Source organism: Ostrinia furnacalis, unplaced genomic scaffold (genome assembly GCF_004193835.3).
Source record: "Ostrinia furnacalis isolate ACB-3 unplaced genomic scaffold, ASM419383v2 OfSCF0058, whole genome shotgun sequence".
In the NCBI taxonomy this organism is placed as follows: Eukaryota; Metazoa; Arthropoda; class Insecta; order Lepidoptera; family Crambidae; genus Ostrinia; species Ostrinia furnacalis.
The window spans coordinates 720,145-740,072 of record NW_021130297.1 but is presented as its reverse complement, the minus strand read 5'-3'; the positions used below and the strand labels follow the sequence as shown (position 1 = coordinate 740,072).

The 19,928-nt window shown below is 35.8% G+C and overlaps 1 protein-coding gene across 1 annotated transcript in view; it reads right to left on the bottom strand.

Annotated features, from left to right (window-relative positions):
• Positions 1-7,364: 7,364 nt before the first annotated feature.
• The window catches only part of LOC114358391 (angiotensin-converting enzyme-like protein Ace3), a 43,143-nt gene continuing 30,579 nt past the window's right edge, over positions 7,365-19,928 (bottom strand). Inside the window, exons 3-4 of the mRNA XM_028312389.1 lie at positions 9,205-9,393; positions 7,365-7,989 (exon numbers count right to left, since the gene is read on the bottom strand). Of these exons, the coding sequence (XP_028168190.1) occupies positions 7,857-7,989; positions 9,205-9,393 (322 nt within the window). The 3' untranslated portion in view covers positions 7,365-7,856. The remainder of the gene's footprint in view (positions 7,990-9,204; positions 9,394-19,928) is intronic.

Sequence of the window (19,928 nt, the reverse complement as noted above, 5' to 3'; positions counted from 1 at the left end):
ATCTCGTGTAATTATTTAAAAGTCAATCACAGTCGACTCTACAATATCAAGCATCTAAAACTATCAAGGTTATCAAAGAAAATAAAGTATGAAATATACAGAGTGGAAATTTGTAATGCCACCTGGAGGGAAAGTACTCTTAATATTGTAGATCGATTTTTTTTCTCTAAGAAAACATTCCTTTATTTCTGAAAAGAAATAGAACTGCATTCAAAGATTTCCAAAAAATTGCTTGCCACACCCGGAAATCGAACCAACTAAAATCTGTTACAAATTACCCCCTGTCTTTTTATTGCATCGATCGTTAGGGTTAAGTATAAGGATGAAATCTCTCTAACAAACTTGATAAATCAGATTTAAAGGAAAACTATGAAATCTTAAATTATTTTAATTTTGTACAGAAAATTGTATGATAAAATATGGTAGTGAATTATTTTCGAAAAATTTTCGAAAATCTTTGAATGTAGTTCTCTAGTAATAAATTTTCTATCTACATAATTAAGAATACTTTCCCTCCAGGTGGCATTACAAAATCCCACCCTGTATAAAAGAGTAACTTAACAATGCAATTTGTTACATGACCCTTTTGAAACTGATAAGTAAATAATTGCTTTATTAATTAGCACTATGTAGTTATCAAGTAAAAGAGTCGGGGGCATAGGTCTGTTATTTGTCTTATTGTGTTTATATGAGGTCACATCAAAATTGTTATGATACTGATATAGTTTTAGCATAATTATTCCTTACAAGACAATTATCAATAAATTGTCCTTAATTATTTTTTCTTATAAATACAAAGTACGAATTTAGAAAAAAAAGCTCTCTGCTGAAAAGTTTGATAGTTTCTCTTTTAACTTTTTTTTAAGACGAGTGTTTCTTTTGTCGTATTTTATATGCAATCGTTTAAATAGTAAATAGTTTTCTACTCTTACTTGTAAATAGTAAAACTCATAAAACTAATTTATCTGTAAGTAGGCTTTTAAAAGGCACTTTTACACGTCCCAGTGTTAACCCTACCACTCCGGACAATAAATGGGCCAGTGCTAAGATTCGCAGCGCAAGAAACTCAGTTAGTAGTAAACTAGTAAGACGACAAGCGCCATCTTAAGAAACTAGTCAAACCTCTATTCCGAACTAAAACTACCAGGCGAGCAGAGATCCAAAGGCGGTGGCTACAGTGTAGACGCTCGATAAAGCCGGCGACACATTGTCGAGGGAGGGGCGCCTGTGGCAACTAACTACTCGCATCACAGATGCAGGGGAGTGTGGTTAGTCGCATATTTTGATTTGGAACGGAATAAACAAACGATAATGGTTACTTAGCTATTGCTATTCTTATGGAGAAATAAACATTTTGTTTAACTGTTAATGTTTTTTTTCGTCACAATAACTAATAAACAAACGATTTAGTTACTTAGCTATTGCTATTTTTATGATTTACGAACATTTTGTTTACCTGTTAATGTTATTTTTCATAACAATTACGTTGTAAATCGTCTCTACATTGCACAATAAAGAAATGCTCTAACAGTTTAAAGTTATAGGTAGGTATTATAGGTATTATTTAAGTAATAGTACCCATCTAGTATTGGAATATAATATTAAAACAATAATATCTTTTGTAGAAATTATTTCCGATTTGATTAATTTTTACCCGACTGCGCCAGAAAGAGGGTTATGTTTTTCGAGTGTATGTATGTAGTTCATTTTTACACAGTTAGGTTTTTTATGTTTTTATTCTACTGGCCTATTATTGCTATTTCTGTAACAGTTTGCATGTGTTAGTGTGTGTATTCAATCAGTGTATGATGTGTATAAAGAGGTCTGAAATACAGATCTAATTGAACAAGACGTTATAATTGGAAACTGGAGTCGAAATCAGTGGATAGACAATTAACCAATTACGTAATATCAGAGTTCGGTTTTAGCTTCTAATTTAATTAAGATAGTGGAAGCGATAGTCAAATATGGGACAAAAATCTCAGGCTTCTTACATAAGCTAAATTTTTGGTGATATAATAGTTCATAGTTATTTTATAGACATCTTATTGGATTAATATTAAAAATTCCTAAATCATATTGTTCACGATAGTTGTTTCAATCAAAATCATAAATACCTACCTAAAGTCATCTATTATGTTGCATAAAATAACATATTTCCTCCAGAACTATGCGACAAGTAGGTAGTTACAATTTAGTTATTAATTACCTAAATGATAATATCTTCAACTAAATGGTAAACCTACATAAATATATCAAGACATTCTAAACGCTCATAAGTAATTTTATTAAATAAGTCTAATTAATTTTATGTTTTAATATATTCACGACGTCATAATACGAGTACATAATATCAGAACTAGTTAAACTATTACTACTAGGAAAACGAAACTATATCACAACTAAAAGTACCAGGAGCGCATAACGCAAGCGGAGCTTTCTTAAACTTACAAGTAACGCTGTAAGGTTGGCGTCTCACTGTCCGAGAGTAGGGCAGGGGTCTGTCCTCCCGAGTTTACTTACAGATTAAATAAATAACTAACCGTTATTGCCAGGCGATAAGAGCGTGGGGATTAATAAATATACGGCCAAAATAGAATCTCCTTTGTTGTGTGGGGAGGGGTGAAAATAAATGCGCCGTGATTCGGAATGAGGATTTAAACAGCACGTTATCTCTGTGTTTGGTGTAAATTGACAAACTAATGAGGTAATTTTAAGGGAAAAAGGTCTGTTGACGTTTTTTCTTGGGGGCGGGATGTTGTGCTAGACAAATTTTTTAGTTAACGATTCGTTGAGTTTATTTCTTCAAAGCAATACATAAAATTGAGAACCAAAGGTGCTATTTGGAGAGGGAACATATTAGCTATTTAATTGACTGTAAAATCCAATTGATAGCCATTTGAAAGTGTACCACCACATTATACGATTTAAATTATCAAATGTTTTTTCTTGAGGGCGGGATGTTATTCCAGACAGATTTTTATAAGTGAACGATTGCTTAAATCGTCGAGTTAATGTTTTCAAAGCAATGCAGTGAACCAAAGGTGCTATCTGGAGAGGGAACATCATCATCATCTTATCATCCAATTTTTGCTAGACATTTGAAAGTCTACATTAAGTCACAATACAATTTAACCCTTTACCTACGGGCCCTTGGAAACCCAATTGGGGTATTTTAACCTATAAAATTGTTTGCTCCACTTTACATCAAGATATTTTAAAAAGTATGAGACTTACGGTATTGAAATTTAGAATATTATATTCTGCAACTAATGTAGTTTCATAATTACAAGCGCATTTTACACTTAATTTGCAATTTTATTGTTTTTTTTGTCGTAAACCGTGTTTTAGTATTGGCTTTGCCAAAATAACAATAGATGCCACCCGTATTGAGAAGTGACTTTTGACTTGGCAACTATAGGTGCCTCCCGTAGGTAAGAGGTTAAGAATAAGTTAAATTGTCTAATTTTATGTTGATCTAACACAGTTTAAAACAAAGCGATAAAGCGTCACAGGTGCTTCTCCCTTTTTGTCGATAATAAAATACCAGGATGGCATACAATATTGAAGATGATTGTGCCAGTATCAACTATTCATTCGAATACCGTGCATGTCAACACAAACATCGATGTATGTACATGTACACATCTCCCCTCAATACGAATACTACCAGGGTACTATCTATAAATAATAGGTATGTACATTGTCGAGCGGCACTGCGGATATTGAAAAGTAAAGTCAATTTTATGTGTATTCACTTTTGTAATTTCCAGCACTTTCCTGTGCCATCGTTTCCCATAATTCTTACTTGTTTATCTTATTTCTTTCATGTGAATCGAACATTTAGACCATGAAGCACCAAACCCAAAACAGGCTATAACAGACCCCTGGGTATCGACTATCGTTAGAGTAGGTACTTTGGGTATCAGCACTTTAGTATATGTGTACGTAGACTATTACATACAAAAATACCTGTTTTTGATTCCCAACAAACCATAAAGGTAAGAATATTTCTGTACATTGGGTACTTTACTAAATGCAGAATGCACCAATGCAATAGTTTACAAACTAACACCCTATTCGAGCTTCTACTGGTTTCAATGTGTACATATTCATTGTTATTCTTTCCCTTCACACTGGCCCAGTATGAAGTCTACCAGGGCAGTATAACCTCCAAGTATGCAAACTATTAAGAGATCATTTAACTCTCATTTGTGAATTTCCGTTGCCATCCTTTCCCTTTACACTCGCCCAGTAAGAAAACTACCAGGGCAGTATAACCTCCAAGTATGCAAAACTATTACAAAGCATTTACATTCAATTCTCACCTTTATTACCAACTAGCTGACCCGGCGAACTTTGTTCCGCCTTAATTTTAATTTCGAACGGGATAAAAAGTATCCTATGTCCTTCTCCTGGCTCTAAACTACCTCCCTGACAATTTTCAGCTAAATCGGTTCAGCCGTTCTTGAGTTATAAGTGGAGTAACTAACACGACTTTATTTTATATATATAGATATAGATATTTCACTTGTGCTTTCCCTTTGCGCTAGTATGAAGACTACCAGGGCATTATAACTTTTGAGTATGCGAAATATTATGATCATTAGTTACATTCAATTCTCACCTTTATTACTATTATTTCACTTGTGAATTTCCGCTGCCGTCCTTTCCCTTTGCGCTAGTGTGAAGACTACCAGGGCATTATAACTTTTGAGTATGCGAAATATTATGATCATTAGTTACATTCAATTCTCACCTTTATTACTAGTATTTCACTTGTGAATTTCCGCTGCCGTCCTTTCCTTTTGCGCTAGTATGAAGACTACCAGGGCGACAGACGACGCGAGTAGTTTCGCGACGCCGAGGCGCCCTCTGCTCTCACAGCAATAAACACGGGGGCGGTAGTGGCTTATTTAATATGGTTGGGCTATGAAGTGGGCGGTGAGGAAATAAAGACGTTACGTGTACAGAAGATGGTGTAAAAAGTAAATCATAATAAGTTATAGTTATAAAAGTATAGTAGTAGTTACTAAAGATTTTTTTTTAAATCTTTGGACAATTTCACACAGCGCCAGCTAGCCCCAAAGTAAGCAACTTAATGCTTGTGTTATGGGTGCTAGCTTAACGGATATACTACTTATATACTTTTTTTTTAAATACATACATATTATACATAGTAGTCACACCCAGACCCGTCACAGAAATTAAAATTCATCATTCAATTTCTGCCCGGCCGGGAATCGAACCCGGGACCTCTCGGCATAGTAGTCCGTTCTGAACCACTACACCAAACGGCCGACAGTTACTAAAGATACTGTTGTATAAAAGAAAAGTAACGATGAATACATTTTTCAACTAACGCCCATGTGATGTAGCAAAACGGCTAATGCCCGTATTCACCATCAATCCGTAAATTTTAAGTGACCCTGATCCCTTAATTAATAAAATTCCTGTTAAGTGTTACCATAGGGGTCACTTAAAAAATAGGAATGGATGGTGAAAACGGGTATAAGCCACTTAAATTTAGGAAAAGAGTTTGTGTAGTTAGGGGTTGTAGAGTTAGAAGCTGGTGTGTGACTCTACATAAGATCTCACTATATTTTCACAATACGAGCCAATGGTTTCGTCTATGAAACATTTTGTTTTGGTGCTAACTATTGTCTGGCACAAGCTTTAGTAGATAGCGCTGCGTAAAATGTTCAAGGACATAATAAATTCCTCATTATCGTATCCCTTACGAAACTTTTTATTAATTTTCTTCAACTTGCCGACTGTATGGCCCAACCTTATGATAGGGAAGGTCAACATTACCGTAGTTTATATTGGCGGGAGCTGTATCGGGATGTTTTTACTGGATTTTACATCAGCTTTCATAGTAAACAGCCATCAATCTTCTGCGTAATTAAAAATAGTACTGTTTATTTAGTAATTTTATCAATATTTGTATTTGTACAATCTGATTAAAGAGAATGATGTAATTACGTACGAGTAGGGTTAGTTTTGGGGGCTAAAATGAATAAGTCAACATCATATCCATTTCTATGTCATGTCGTTAAAGGTTCCCATATTATTGTCCTTAGCATAGTTTTACATAGGTATCTTTCACATCAACATTTTTTTGAACGTTTTGGCATATAAACTTACAGGTGCGTCACATTTTGCGCTTTAATAATCGTAAGTTCGTGAATTTAACAAAACTCAATTCAATTCAATTTTATTTCATTACGTAGAGAAAAAAATATCTAAAATAGGCCTCAAACATCATGGGTAACTAAAAAATAAGGAGAATTGATATAGACTCCTTTCTCGTTTTTATTACACACTCATAAAGCTCTTTGTAGCCGACTCTACCGGGTCGATAAGGTGTGGTCTTTCCTTAAAAGGAAAAGGCATAAAACTGCACGTAGAATATTTAATTTTAAGCAGTTGGGTGTGACGTCACCTTTTTTGAATAGTAGCATAACACTACTAGGTTGAGTGTAATTCGTTAAAATCTTGTAAAGTAGAGATGGAGAGTGATGAATCATATTTTAAAGAGAGTAGTATGAGTCCAGTCCGGTTTTACTACATAAATTACATACTTATGCTTATGATCCATCTGACTGATTTCAGCCATGGTGACCATTACGACTTCTAGCTGTCTTGGCGGCGCTGGTGTGCCCGAAGATGGCTTACGTAGCCGATCTTCGCGGCAAACCCCCTCGCACATATGTATACTACTTACCTACAAAAGTGGTAGGAGTTGCCATCCCCAATAATTGGCAAACATGTCACAACAAAATTTCTATTTCGGTGTTAATTGAATAGAAATACATCATGATACAGCAAGATCATAATCATTAGTCCCCCTGCCCAGACAAATGACCGATTAGTCAATACGATGACCGACAATTGACCCGCATCGGGCAACCCAAGTAGATTAATATCAATCAAGGTTTACTTGGAATAGCTGGGGTAAGTTTAACACAAGTATGTTAAAGGGAGTTTATGAATTTACATCAGTAGGGGTGTGATATGCGCCACGATATAATTTTATCGATTTTAGACGATAAGCCGATACATTTGTCGTCAATAATCAACGATATGATTATAACCGCATCCTAGGCCGGCAGGAGACGTAGAGTCGTAGTATGTTAAGAATTTAAAACTTTCATGTTTTATTTATTTATTTATTTTAAAATGTAAATGTAGTCTCTTTCAAAGTTATTATCTTTTGAAACGTAATGTATTGGCGAACCTAATTTTCCTTTATTATCTTAAAGGTTCAAAACATATTAAAAGTGACAATGATAAAAAGAAAGTCGGGATCTTATAAAAATAAATAATTTATGTGGATAATAATAAAATTTAAAGAACACACATAAAATCAAAAAGTTTTAATCAGTTATCACATTACATTCATGTCATGTTAATTCAGTTAAATATTTACAAAATAACTAAGGTCTAAATAAAGATACACTTACGTCTAAAAATATACAAAACTGTTGTTAATATAACCCTGAGGAAAGTGGTTAAGTACTTATAACATTTTTATAATAACTGTGTAACTCAAAATAATAGAGCTCTGAAAATCATGTAACAAACAATAATGATTTTGATTCTTTGTAATTTTTTGTATTACTTAGATATCTCGTAAAACAAAACATATGGATATTGTAGTTTTGACAATAAATTCAATAAAACAAATTGACAAATCCTCCATAATAATATTAAGACAAAATACATCGCTTGTCTTTCAGATCTACAAATTATTATTTTAATCAGAGCCTGGTCACTGTCAGCTAGCAGATACAATATTTTCATTTTACGATGCACCTTTTAACCATGTGGTCAGGCCGTAACAAAATTCATAGTTATCGCACGCGCATCATAACGACTGTAGTTAAGAACGAAGCGAGAAGTAGAGAGAAGAAGCTAGTGACGTCAAAGTGCCGGTGCGCTGCGTTGTAGAACCCTCCGTAGACTTGCAGACCAGCTGTCTCGATGCTGGAAGGAAGATAGAACGAGTTTAGATAAACTATAAAAGTAAATACTACAATAGCTACTGATGCATGTTGAATCGTATGAGCATATGAGTAGAGTCTAAATCCTAAAGGTTTTTATAGTTCACAAAACTCTGTGTTAGCAACATAATAAAAGCCAGACGCACTGGCGTCAGCGTCTCGAATACTAGAACTAGAAACGTTTTCTGCATTTCTACATTTTAGAATTGTGAGCGTCACTCAATTGCCTCTTGCATTGCAACGTCCAGACGTTAAGTACATACTCGTTCTATACTTATAATAAATCTGTAGAGAGGTCAATTCTGTACATGAAATATATTTTCAAAATAACTATCAGGGGGTGATTAGTGATCGATACTGATGCCAAAAATGCAATCAGTAAAATTTTTGTCTGTCTGTCTGTCTGTCTGTCTGTCTGTCTGTCTGTATGTTCCTTATAGACACAAAAACTACACGACGGATTTTAACGAAACTTGGTACAGTTATTCTTCATACTCCTGGGCAGGTTATAGTATACTTAAGAATTCCCACGGGAACGGGAATTAGCGGGAAAATCCTTTTGTATGCAAAATCTAAACCACTTAAGTTAGACGCTTGAAATTTGGCATGCAAGTACCTTAGTAAACTGAGTTACAACAGGATATTGCAAAATTCCCACAGGACCGGGAGTTAGCCGAAAAAAACATTTGTATGAAAAAATCTAAACCGCGTAAGATAGATGAAGGGGGTAAAACGGGATCCACGCGTACGAAGTCGCGGGCGGCCGCTAGTATTAAATAATTCCCTTAAAAACCAGAAGACTGAATCATTATTACGCAAAATTACATCTGAAGAGCCTACTACGGAATTTGTGTTCAAGATTATGTCAATTTTCAAAAATTCAATGAACCCTAAGAACATTATCTTTGAGCCATCATCATCAGTATGATCAGTGATCAGAATTTTTCTTGGATAAAGATATACAGGGTGTTAGGTAAATGAGTATATGAGCCGACACTAGACACATCATCATTTTAATTTTTTAAATTTTCATACAAAATAAATTTTATAAAATCCGATTTGTATGAAAATTAAAATAATTAAAATGAAGATATAAATTTTCTGACTTCACCATACCATTTATATGCCCATGTTAACATGGGCTAGTGTCGGCTCATATACCCATTTACCTAACACCCTGTATATTTGTGATGGTTACCTGAACTTGCAGTAATCGCCATCATAGCTCCAGCCGAGGTACTCCCCAGTCCTGAGGTTCTCGCTTCGCAGCCAGTCTTCGAGTGGCCTGAAGTAGTCCCTCAGGGCTTCACCGTTGAGCCGCCCCTCGCCGATCGTCTCCTGAAGGATCTGCGACCAGGGGGCTGATGACCCTCGCTCCATGATACGTCTGGAAGAGAAATGGCAGTCAATGAGTGATCAAATTGCTGTGTGGTAAAGGTGGAGTGGAATAAAACCACGCCGTAAAAGCCCAGTAAGGTAGTAAACATGCGAACATCAGACCTCCCTAACACATCTGACCAGCGTCAGAAGTATAGACCAAATCCTCTGATAAAATAGAGAGGACTGCTCCTGCGGTAAAAACTAAATGATCTGATGATGATGATGATGATGATGATGGAGGGGATTTGTGATGGTTTGATGGAAATTACCAACTCTTATAAGCAGCTTTATAACTGCGTTGCTATCTGACTTACATAAAAAATGGACAACATGTGATAAAGTTTTTTCGCATACTTTGTTTTTTACTTTATTAGTCTGCAAGCTCAGGGATTGCTAAAATAAAGTTGACATCTGTCTGAAAGTCAAAAGCTTTCAGCAAAAGCTTTTAAAATACGTCTGCTTCATCATCGTGCTCGAAAACTTTTGCTCATAAAGTGTAATATATGGTGACAACTCATATGCACAGGGAGCTTTGGTAACTTTAATTAGGAAACTGTCGTTCTATACGTGTGTGTGTTGACTTGAGAAAGTTCTGGTGATGAATATCATGTGGTTTTTACTAATGGGAATTATTAATTCCATCAGAATTAAAATCTAAGACAACACTTAGTTCTAAGCACTTTTAGTTATAGTAATTCCATGTATGCGTGTTTGTCTTGTTGGTTGTCCTAATAAATAAAATAAAGTAAATAAATCTAACGTCGTTATTTAAATAAACGAATTTCTATGCAATAACACAAGACAACATTATTGTTGTCATCAGAATTATTTTAAGGATTGAGATGATTAGGATTAAATATTTTTGTTTAACTTATGTCGTAGCAGAGTAAATACAAATTAGTAGGTCATCTTCATAGGAACGCACGGGCGCGGTTTGTATGTGAGCGCGCCAACACGTATGCGGCGCGCACGCACACACTGGTCTTAGGTTCTTCGAGTTTAGGTGTCTCGTAAGCTCTTACGGAAAAAATACTATAAAGCAGTTGTTTTTCTGATCTTCCAACTTATTGTGTACATGGTTGGGTTTTTATGGCGGTCAAGCTGTACTGGCGGTGATCCTGGCTACACAGGAGTTGCAGCGGTGGGAACGAGAGGTGGGAATAGTCCAGTACATGTCCTTATCAGTCAGTTTTTAGTATACGAGAGAGACTATAGAAACCTATAGATGAGATTATATTGCTGCAAAGATTCAGGTGCTGTTCGGGAATCATTTACTTTTAAATCCAGCATTCCATATACCGGTGTTTCCCCACACAGCAGTTATTGCATTAGAAACGTCTAGAAAACACGCTTCGGCTCCGATTCGGAATTATTCACAGTTGGAGCCATAATTATTAGTTGTGTATGGATTGCGGGTCTTGTTGAACAATTTAATGTGCGGTTGGTGCGAATTTCGCGGGTATGCAGGGCAAGGCAGTTGGGTAAACAATTGCACGCGTTATACGCTAGTTCCTTGACACACTACGCATTTTATTTGTTTATTTTAAACGATATAATGACCATAATCAAGTATGTTTATCCATGACATGGCAGAGCAAAGCAAATATGAGTATAATAATTTTAAAGTTCGCTATGTGAAATTATTAAATTGACTGCTTGCTAAATTTTTGATGATCTTTTGATGCACTAAGGCTGAGTTGCACCACCTAACTTTGACCGTAAATATGACGATAACCGGTGTTTTTTGTATGGAGTTTGGCAGATTTTTGACGTTTGTCAAAGTAAAATAAGATGGTGCAACCCAGCCTTAACGTCACAATCTAGACAACGAAGAAACATTTTGTGAGGAAAGACTAGGTATGTTTAATTTCAACAAATTATTTAAAGCATGTACTTATGAGAATAACATAAACATCTAAGACAACGTTAACTTAAACATAAAATATTTACTACTTTATATCAATCTTACATCCATCCTACTGACATTTGTACCCGCTAGGATTTGAACCCGCTCTTCTTAAGGCTACTGGAGGGTAATGGTACATAAACCACCAGGCTAAGTGACCGTGAACAAAAGTAGGTTAACCAATAACATAACATAGGAGACTTTACCGGCTCCAATTTCGTTGGAACCAGGCCGCGTAGTGCCGGAAGCTAAGTAAACGTATAACTATAGGCCTTACAGACCCAGGACTATTACATAAGTGAGCATAATGGCTGAAACAATTGACCGGTGGAAATGTACCGTTTGTTTGATCCATTTTTAGACACAAAATTTGACAATCTTCTTCTTCTTAGTCGGGCACTCTTGTCAGAGTGGTCGTGGTTGCGCTGACGAGGTGAGCTGAGGTACATGGTGGGGTGATGTTATCTCCGAGGGTAGCTCTCCTGGCGATGTGCTCCATTTCTGACGGTTAGAGGCGTCGCGAGTACATTGGACCATGGTGGACTCAGTGGCCTTCGTGATGGCGTCTATCCAGCGGGTTGGCTATCGACCGCGTGCTCTCCTGCCTTCCACCTGGCCCTGAACTACCAGTCTCTCCATCGAGTTCTCATTTCTAGAGACGTGACCAAAGAATTTGACAATATTAAGCCGATAACTTTAGTGAAGAGTTGAGTTTCGAGATTTGAGCGTTTTGTTTGAGATTTTGCTGAAAGCTTTTGATTTGAGAGGTAAGTCCGATTGAGTCATTTCAAATGCACCATCTTACTGTAACAATAACTTTCACCAAAAACGGTGTTTTTTGTATGGAGTTTGACAAACTTTTGAAGTTAGTTAAAGTTAAAGTAAGATGGTGCAACCCAGCCTTAGTGTGACATTGCTTGCTGTAAAGTGGCATGAGGAGTGACAGGAACTCAAAACACAACTCATTCATAAATAAACAAATAAACAAACCAGTTCCGAAAATATAGAATTTCTTTTTAATCTCTTGGGAAAAGTAGTACATAAAAGACTCAACCTAAAAACACCCTGTATTTTAAAGTCCTAAATATCCAACCACTGACCGCTCGTTTACATAAGCGAAGCCGGGAGCAGACATTGTCTTACGGTAGTGGGAGTTATGTAACCGAGTCCTAGTTCGGTCACGACTCGGTTGGTTAAATTCAGCGACAATCGATGAAATAAGCCCTTATTTTGAATAGAAACCTTATTTTAACCATTTTACATATTCACTTGTATTTGGAAATACGTTGTAGTGTTGTAAGTGTAGCTGGGGGAGGCCTATGTTCAGCAGTGGACGTCCTATGGCTGAGATGATGATGATGATGAGGTTGTAAGTGTATACCAAATCTTCTATTTGCCAGAAAGACGCGATGAGCTGATTTGTAGAAGTTTTTCATGTATTATTATGTCTACTAATTGGTTGTAGTTAAAACATTACATTAGCTGTACTCAGATTTGCGGAGATTTCATGACTATCTAACGTCAGATAATTCATCTGAATTTAAAACCTGTGAAATATTTCAGATACTTCAATATTGTTGTGTCTCACATGAAGTGTGTTTGTTTATAATAAACCATTTTCATTGAAGAGGCATCTTATGTTTGTAACAAATACAAATACCTATTATAACTTGATAAAATGCTGTTATCTGTACTTATATTAATAAACATAGTGAAATAACATTTGCTGACGTAATAAATTCAAAGCTCTCAGACCACAAGACTAAAACCGTCGGTGGAACCAAGAAAGCAGTCTTAAATTTTATCCAAACATAAATGACAATCTAAGCCCTATATTTGACATTACAATCGGCATTATTTCTACCAATATTGTAACTGGACAATACTATTTCGATATGACATACATCTACATTTCGGAATAAGATATCTATTGAAACAAAAACATTATTTTAGACGTTTGTATAAGCCGTAATTTGTGAACAGAATGTAATTGTTTGTTAATGGTCCATACATAGTGTAATAGAAAGGTAAAATATAGATCTCTATTTGAATTTAGTGACTAAGGGAGCACAGAGATGGGTTAAGGTGGATCGAAAATGAAAACAATGTAAAAACAGAGAGACTTTATTAGTGGAATGATTCCGGTAAGCAGTCTTCGACGTAACTCGAAATACAAATATGGATACTAATATAACACCAGTAGGCCTAAGATGCGCGCAGTGATAACTTTTATCGACGTCAAAATGTATGGGCAAAATCGATAAAATGACGTGATAACCGCTTATCGCGGCGCGCATCTTAGGCCTACAGGTCACTTTGGATGTCACGAACTATTTGACGCTGACTGTACTACTCTAATGTTCCATAGGATTACATGACATGCTAGCTGATTTAACAGTGTCTGTAAAAATATAAGCTCAAAACAAAAAACTAACTTTAAGTTGTTAGGCTGAAAACGAGTTTAGAGCGTCACATTGTTGTGGTGACTGAGTTTGTTGCGGCGCTTCTTCTCAGCACTCGCCAAATGTTGGTCTCAGAGGCGTTGGTAGGGTAAAACGATTGAGACATGTAAGGCTCCTTCAGAGCAATATATTTGACGATTTGTAAGTACTATTTATTAGTCTAAACAAATAAAGAGACTTTGAAGAATTTGACTTTGATTTTGACACATTACATTACGGGCCATAAAATCTTTATAATGTTATCCATAGATTCAAGCCTGTGATAAGTCGGATTTCAATATTTAGATGAATTGATTGAAAATAGGGCCTGATTTCGGCCCTGGTCCATTACGGCCGGTCTTCGCGGTCAGAAGCATGGGCCGTTGTTTTGTAACCGGCCCATATACCCGGCTTCCTGCAGCCCGCACAGATGTAATTAGGACTGCCAAACGGTCACGTTGCGGGATAAGGGCCGGCGCACACTTGCGACTGTCTGCAGGATAGCAAAGTAAGCCAATATACATACGTCCTGGTTCAGGGCACAGGCGTCGTCAAACCAAGTGTGGGATGGTTCGGGCTATACTTTAGCAGGTGCAAACTGCATTTTTAGGGTTCCGTAGCCAAAATGGCAAAAACGGAACCCTTATAGTTTCGTCATGTCCGTCTGTCCGTCTGTCCGTCTGTCCGTCTGTCCGTCTGTCCGTCTGTCCGTCTGTCCGTCTGTCACAGCCGATTTACTCGGAAACTATAAGTACTACAGTGATGAAATTTGATGGGAATATGTGTTGTATGAACCGCTACAAAATTATGACACTAAATAGTAAAAAAAAGAATTGGGGGTGGGGCCCCCCATACATGTAACTGAGGGATGAAAATTTTTTTTTCGATGTACATACCCGTGTGGGGTATCAATGGAAAGGTCTTTTAAAATGATATAAAGTTTTCTAAAAAACATTTTTCTTAAAGTGAACGGTTTTTGAGATATCAGCTCTCAAAGTCGTAAAAAGTATGTCCCCCCCCCTCTATTTTTATAACTACGGGGTATAAAATTCTAAAAAAAATAGAGGTGATGCATGCTAATTAACTCTTTCAACGATTTTTGGTTTGATCAAAGTATCTCTTATAGTTTTTGAGATAGGTTGATTTAACTGTTGCTGCTACGGAACCCTTTGTGCGCGAGCCCGACTCGCACTTGGCCGGTTTTTTATAGTAGCTGGACATCTGATTTTGTCACTTTTCATGAACTTTTATCAAAAATAATTCTGTTCAGTGACCTTCTCGATTTATTCGTGAGGATTTTTTACCATCATATTTACAATCTCTACATCATATTCTTATTCGTTTCGATTTTGGCAGAGCGGTCGTGGTCACGTTGAGGCGTTGTTCACATCTGTTATAGATGCGGATACAGCTTTCCCCATAGGAATCCGCATCTCTACATAGGAATCTTGAATAAGCTAGTTATTTTTGGAGTTTGGTCTTTGTATCAATATTTTTAAATTGAAATATATGTCGTAATGTGTACTTTGTAGAGTTACATAGTGTTTGCAATTGATCTAAACCTGTGCATAAAATCAGCTCTTAACACACATACTTAATTCATTTTAACTTATCCCAAAACTGACTAGTAAGCGACGACCCTAACTCTCGATTAAACCAATATAGTATAGAAGTGCCAGCAAATATTATGTAAACGCTACAATACGGTCGCTATCGTATATTATGTAGTTTTGCACGAACGCATCTGACGATATAACAGGGTCTATTTATGTACTAAATATACATTGTTGCAAACCTGGTCCTAAAGTATAACTTATCTATTTAACTAGTTAGGCAAGACAAATATAGAATACAAGAGAGCATGTTATAGTGACCGAGTTTCTTGCGCTGATTCTTCTTAAAACTGGTGCATTTATTGCCCCGAGTCAGTGGTAGCGCTTTTTAAAAGCATACTTGCAAGAAATAATAGAGTTTTATTAAAATGTTATTTAATTTAGAGTTTTATTTAAATAAAATAAAATAAAATGAGTTTTTACCGCTTTTTTGATCGTAGTATGCGCTATAGTCTTTTAACGTACTACTATACATAGATGCTTAAATCCATGTGGGCAAAATGACTAAATCTCAGTCTCTATCTTTTAGTATCCCGTAATTAAACAAATAAACAAATACCATCAGCAATACGGACCCTCAGTATTACTGATATTCCTTCCTTCGGCAATGATGACATTATAAATCTTCCCACATAATAAATGGTCTTCTTGCACTACAACCGCCAACCGTCTTTGTTTATTCCAACCACCACACTGTCAATAGTGTAACACCCGCATCCACAAACATTACTATGAGGTCTCATAGTGCGCGTGGACGCACAGGGTCCCAAAAACCTATTCATAGACAATACTTGAGTGGTAGAATAACAAACACGAACCAATCACAGAGCTCTATTCAAAGCTGTGCGTCCGACATCGCATAGTATTGCTGCTTCAGTTAAACAAGCATCTTTGTGAATACGTGTAAGTGTAGTAATGACATTACTTCAATGTATGTCTGTTACTAATACGAGTAGTGGTGTCTGGTTCGCTGAGTCTGACATTGATTTCACACAATGACATCTCAGAATGAATCTCACGCCATCTCAAAGGAAAGGGGCACAGATTCACATCGCTAGTTAAAGCAGCATTTCGCATATCACTCTCAATATATGCAATGGACACTCTCAATGCTTGGTGCTAACGGAATTAATAGAAACCCGCATCGACTAAGTGGATACTTCCTGGACACCAGACGATGCAACTGCATTCTTGCTTTATTTTTCAAGTTGAAGTTTAGAAAAATGCCCTTTGGGTTTGAGGAATAAGGACGAAGGTAGCTTGAGAGTTTGGCAGATTTAGGTAAATTGGTAATAATTGGGCAAAATAATGCATTTGACCAAAGTGAGTTCAAGTTCGTTTGAGACTTGATGATTTGGCGTAGATTTAAGGTATTAATGCATTGAAAGGTTACAGCAAATAGAAAAGGTTTTGTTAGTATAACCAGGCCTGTTCATCTCCGCGAGTTTACATTGAAAACAAAACACGCACGATGGCCCACCTACAGTGTACCAACCATGAGTTTACGTTGAGTGTGCTCGCTAGCGAGTACGTCAAAAATCTCTATGAAGATTTTGTTTCTTGTAAGTAGCCGCTAGGGGCGCTGCACAATATGTCATACCATTAATGTCATTTTTTTACGCAGTCGCTAGCGAGCACACCTAACGTAAACTCATGGTTAGCACTCTGGACACTATTCGACAAGGCCTCACATACGAGCGAACATTGACTGACGCACGCGTATTCTTGTGTATGATGGAAGAAAATAAAGAAAATGGTGTACTAAATACTGTGCAGTATTTAACTGCCTAAATAATAATAAAAACACAGAATGTACTTTTTTAAGTTGCCTCAAGACACTGGGAGGTAAATAAGTAGTTAATATTATTCATGATAATTCATGCTAAATCATGTATTTCCTCCGCCATTTTCCGCAGTTTGGTACCTCACGTCACATCATTTTACCGAAGTCAGCCCTATAGCTTCGGCGCAGTGCCGATCACTGACGTTTGTCAACAAAATGGTGCTTGACTTTTGAGACAGGCTAAATTACACCATATTGTTAATGACATTGAGCATACATTTGTTTAAATACCTTCGCGAAGTAAAACTTCTGTACGTAGTACTTATTATTATTCTGTGGTATAACGTGAAATGTCAATATATCGTTCATAAAAGACAATTGATTTGTATATTGATGGATACTTCCCTACTCATTTTTATTTTATTTATACGAATAATATTAAACCTAACAAAATATATTGGATAAGAAACCAGTACAAATAGAAGATTTTCAGAATCAATTACTTTAATAAAGTATCAAAGGCTTTTTAGTTTTAATTATAATAATAAAAATTACGTCACAGAGCCAAAGTCAGTAATTACATTACGTCATTGCTAGGCTAGTTGTTTGTATGACATAATTTCAATTTTATAAACTGTGTCAGAGGATCGTGGTACCTAATTGTTAATAGAGCTTGCACAATATCTGAGAACTGGTATTTATGTTTAATAAAACACAGCCCTTTTAGATTATTGGTTATGGCAACACTATAACAGGTACAAGGAGCTAATATTCTGTTACATCACTGAGTATTACGGATTTTGAGTAATTTAGTTTAAATATAGTTATTTTATTTGATAATACAGTTAATGGTAGGATGAATGAGTTTTAAAGTAGTAAGATATTATTACTTTTCTTCTTTACTTGATATTTCCATCTGGACGTCCTAGATTCTGTTTTCAGAAGGTATGGTCGAGACTAAGCACACCTAGTATGTCCTATTTTAAGATAGGATTATATTTATTTTCTGGTAGTTATTTTTATGCGATAGTAACATATTATTTTGTGTCTGTATTTAACGTAAGAAAAGCAAGTTGTTTATATTTTACTGATAGTTTCATATTTGAAAAATATATCTCAATAAAAACAATACGTTACATGAATTGCGCGATTTTTTCTCACTCGACCGGTACAATTGAATGAAAAAATTGATGTAATAAACGTACGATTACTACGTTTCCATTGTTCTTTTTGTTTTGTTCTATTTATTATTATTTTAAATGCTTTATCCCAGCCTTGCCGGCCCGGTCAAGGTCCCCTTAACTTATAGACATATTTTTCGTTATAATGAAGGTACATGTGGTAGGCTAGCATTGAAAATGAAAAATCTGTATTCAATTTGTACAATATTTGACACTTATGAATGTCAGAATCATAAAATGTAGGGCTCTCTACATGTCTCCTTATCTTTTGGGCTCGCTGACCTCTTTACTTATGAAGATACATAGTTACGAATGGTTGCTCTCTCAAGTAAATATGGCTGAACGAAGCTTGATGTAACTTTACAAAATTAAAAGCTCATAACAGAATAACACTAAGCTATCGTCTAAGGCTGGTTGCACCACCTTAATTTAACTTTGACAAACGTCAAAAATCTGTCAAACTCCATAGAAAAACACCGGTTATCGTTTTAATAACGGTCAAAGTTAGGTGATTCAAATCAGCCTAAGTCGCGGGCAACAGCTAATTATGTAGTTAGATAACATTTTAGTATTGGACTTGCTGTATCAACTTCCACTGCGGTCTCACGATTAAGAATAACTTAATATCAGCGCCATTGTTGTAAAAGATATACATCTTTTTTATGCAAAAATGTATCGATCGATTGTACTTCTAAAATGTCCGTCAGAAATGTAATTCGTAGGCCAACTGCGTATCGAAGGGAGTAATGTCAGTTATTTCGATTGACCTTTGATTGATATTGTATTCGAGTTATTATTTACATTATCGGTATTATTATTACCTGTAATTACTTTACGCTTGGAAAATTTGAAATATTACATTGCAAACCGATTCATTGACAAGGTAATACGTCAAAGTATTATTATAATGACATAGTGTCTGGAGTTTTTATAAAATAGATTGTTATTGGGAGTAATAATTTATTTCCGCGTAATAGTTCGTAGCTTAAATTAATAAAACTTCAAACAAAATAACTAATTCTAAATGAAAAAGGTCAACACCTATATTGTAGTAAAAACTTTATTTCCAATTAAAAGTTGCATCGTGTTTTGGTACAGTTAGCGTCAAATATACTCAACATCAAATAAACCGCACCTTCCGCGACGCGAACTTTAAAGATTTTCTTTTAACACAATCATGGTGCCCCAACATATATTGGTGTTATTTAAATACATTTATTTTTTTATAAACATTTAACAGGTACCATAAATGTGATTTGAAAAAAGGCCTCACTTGGGGTTCACCTCTGGGAACAATTAGACCAATTTTTGTGGTTATAAAACCAAATAATGATATTACGTGTGATTTTTAACAGTTGGATAGCAATTAATCACAATTTAACAATTTTATAGCCATAAAATTTGGTTCAAGCGTAACTACCTATTTTTTGAAGAAGTGACTCTGGATCCTTCTAAAGACACATTTTTGGGGTAAAAACCTTTCCTTTAATGAAATGAAGATTAGAACTAGGCTTTCAAATGGAACCAATGTTGGTGGGAAGTGGGGATGCATACGTTTGAGAAGTGCTTGTTGTGGGAGGTGCGATTTATTTGATGCCGAGTGTATTTCGTAGCACTC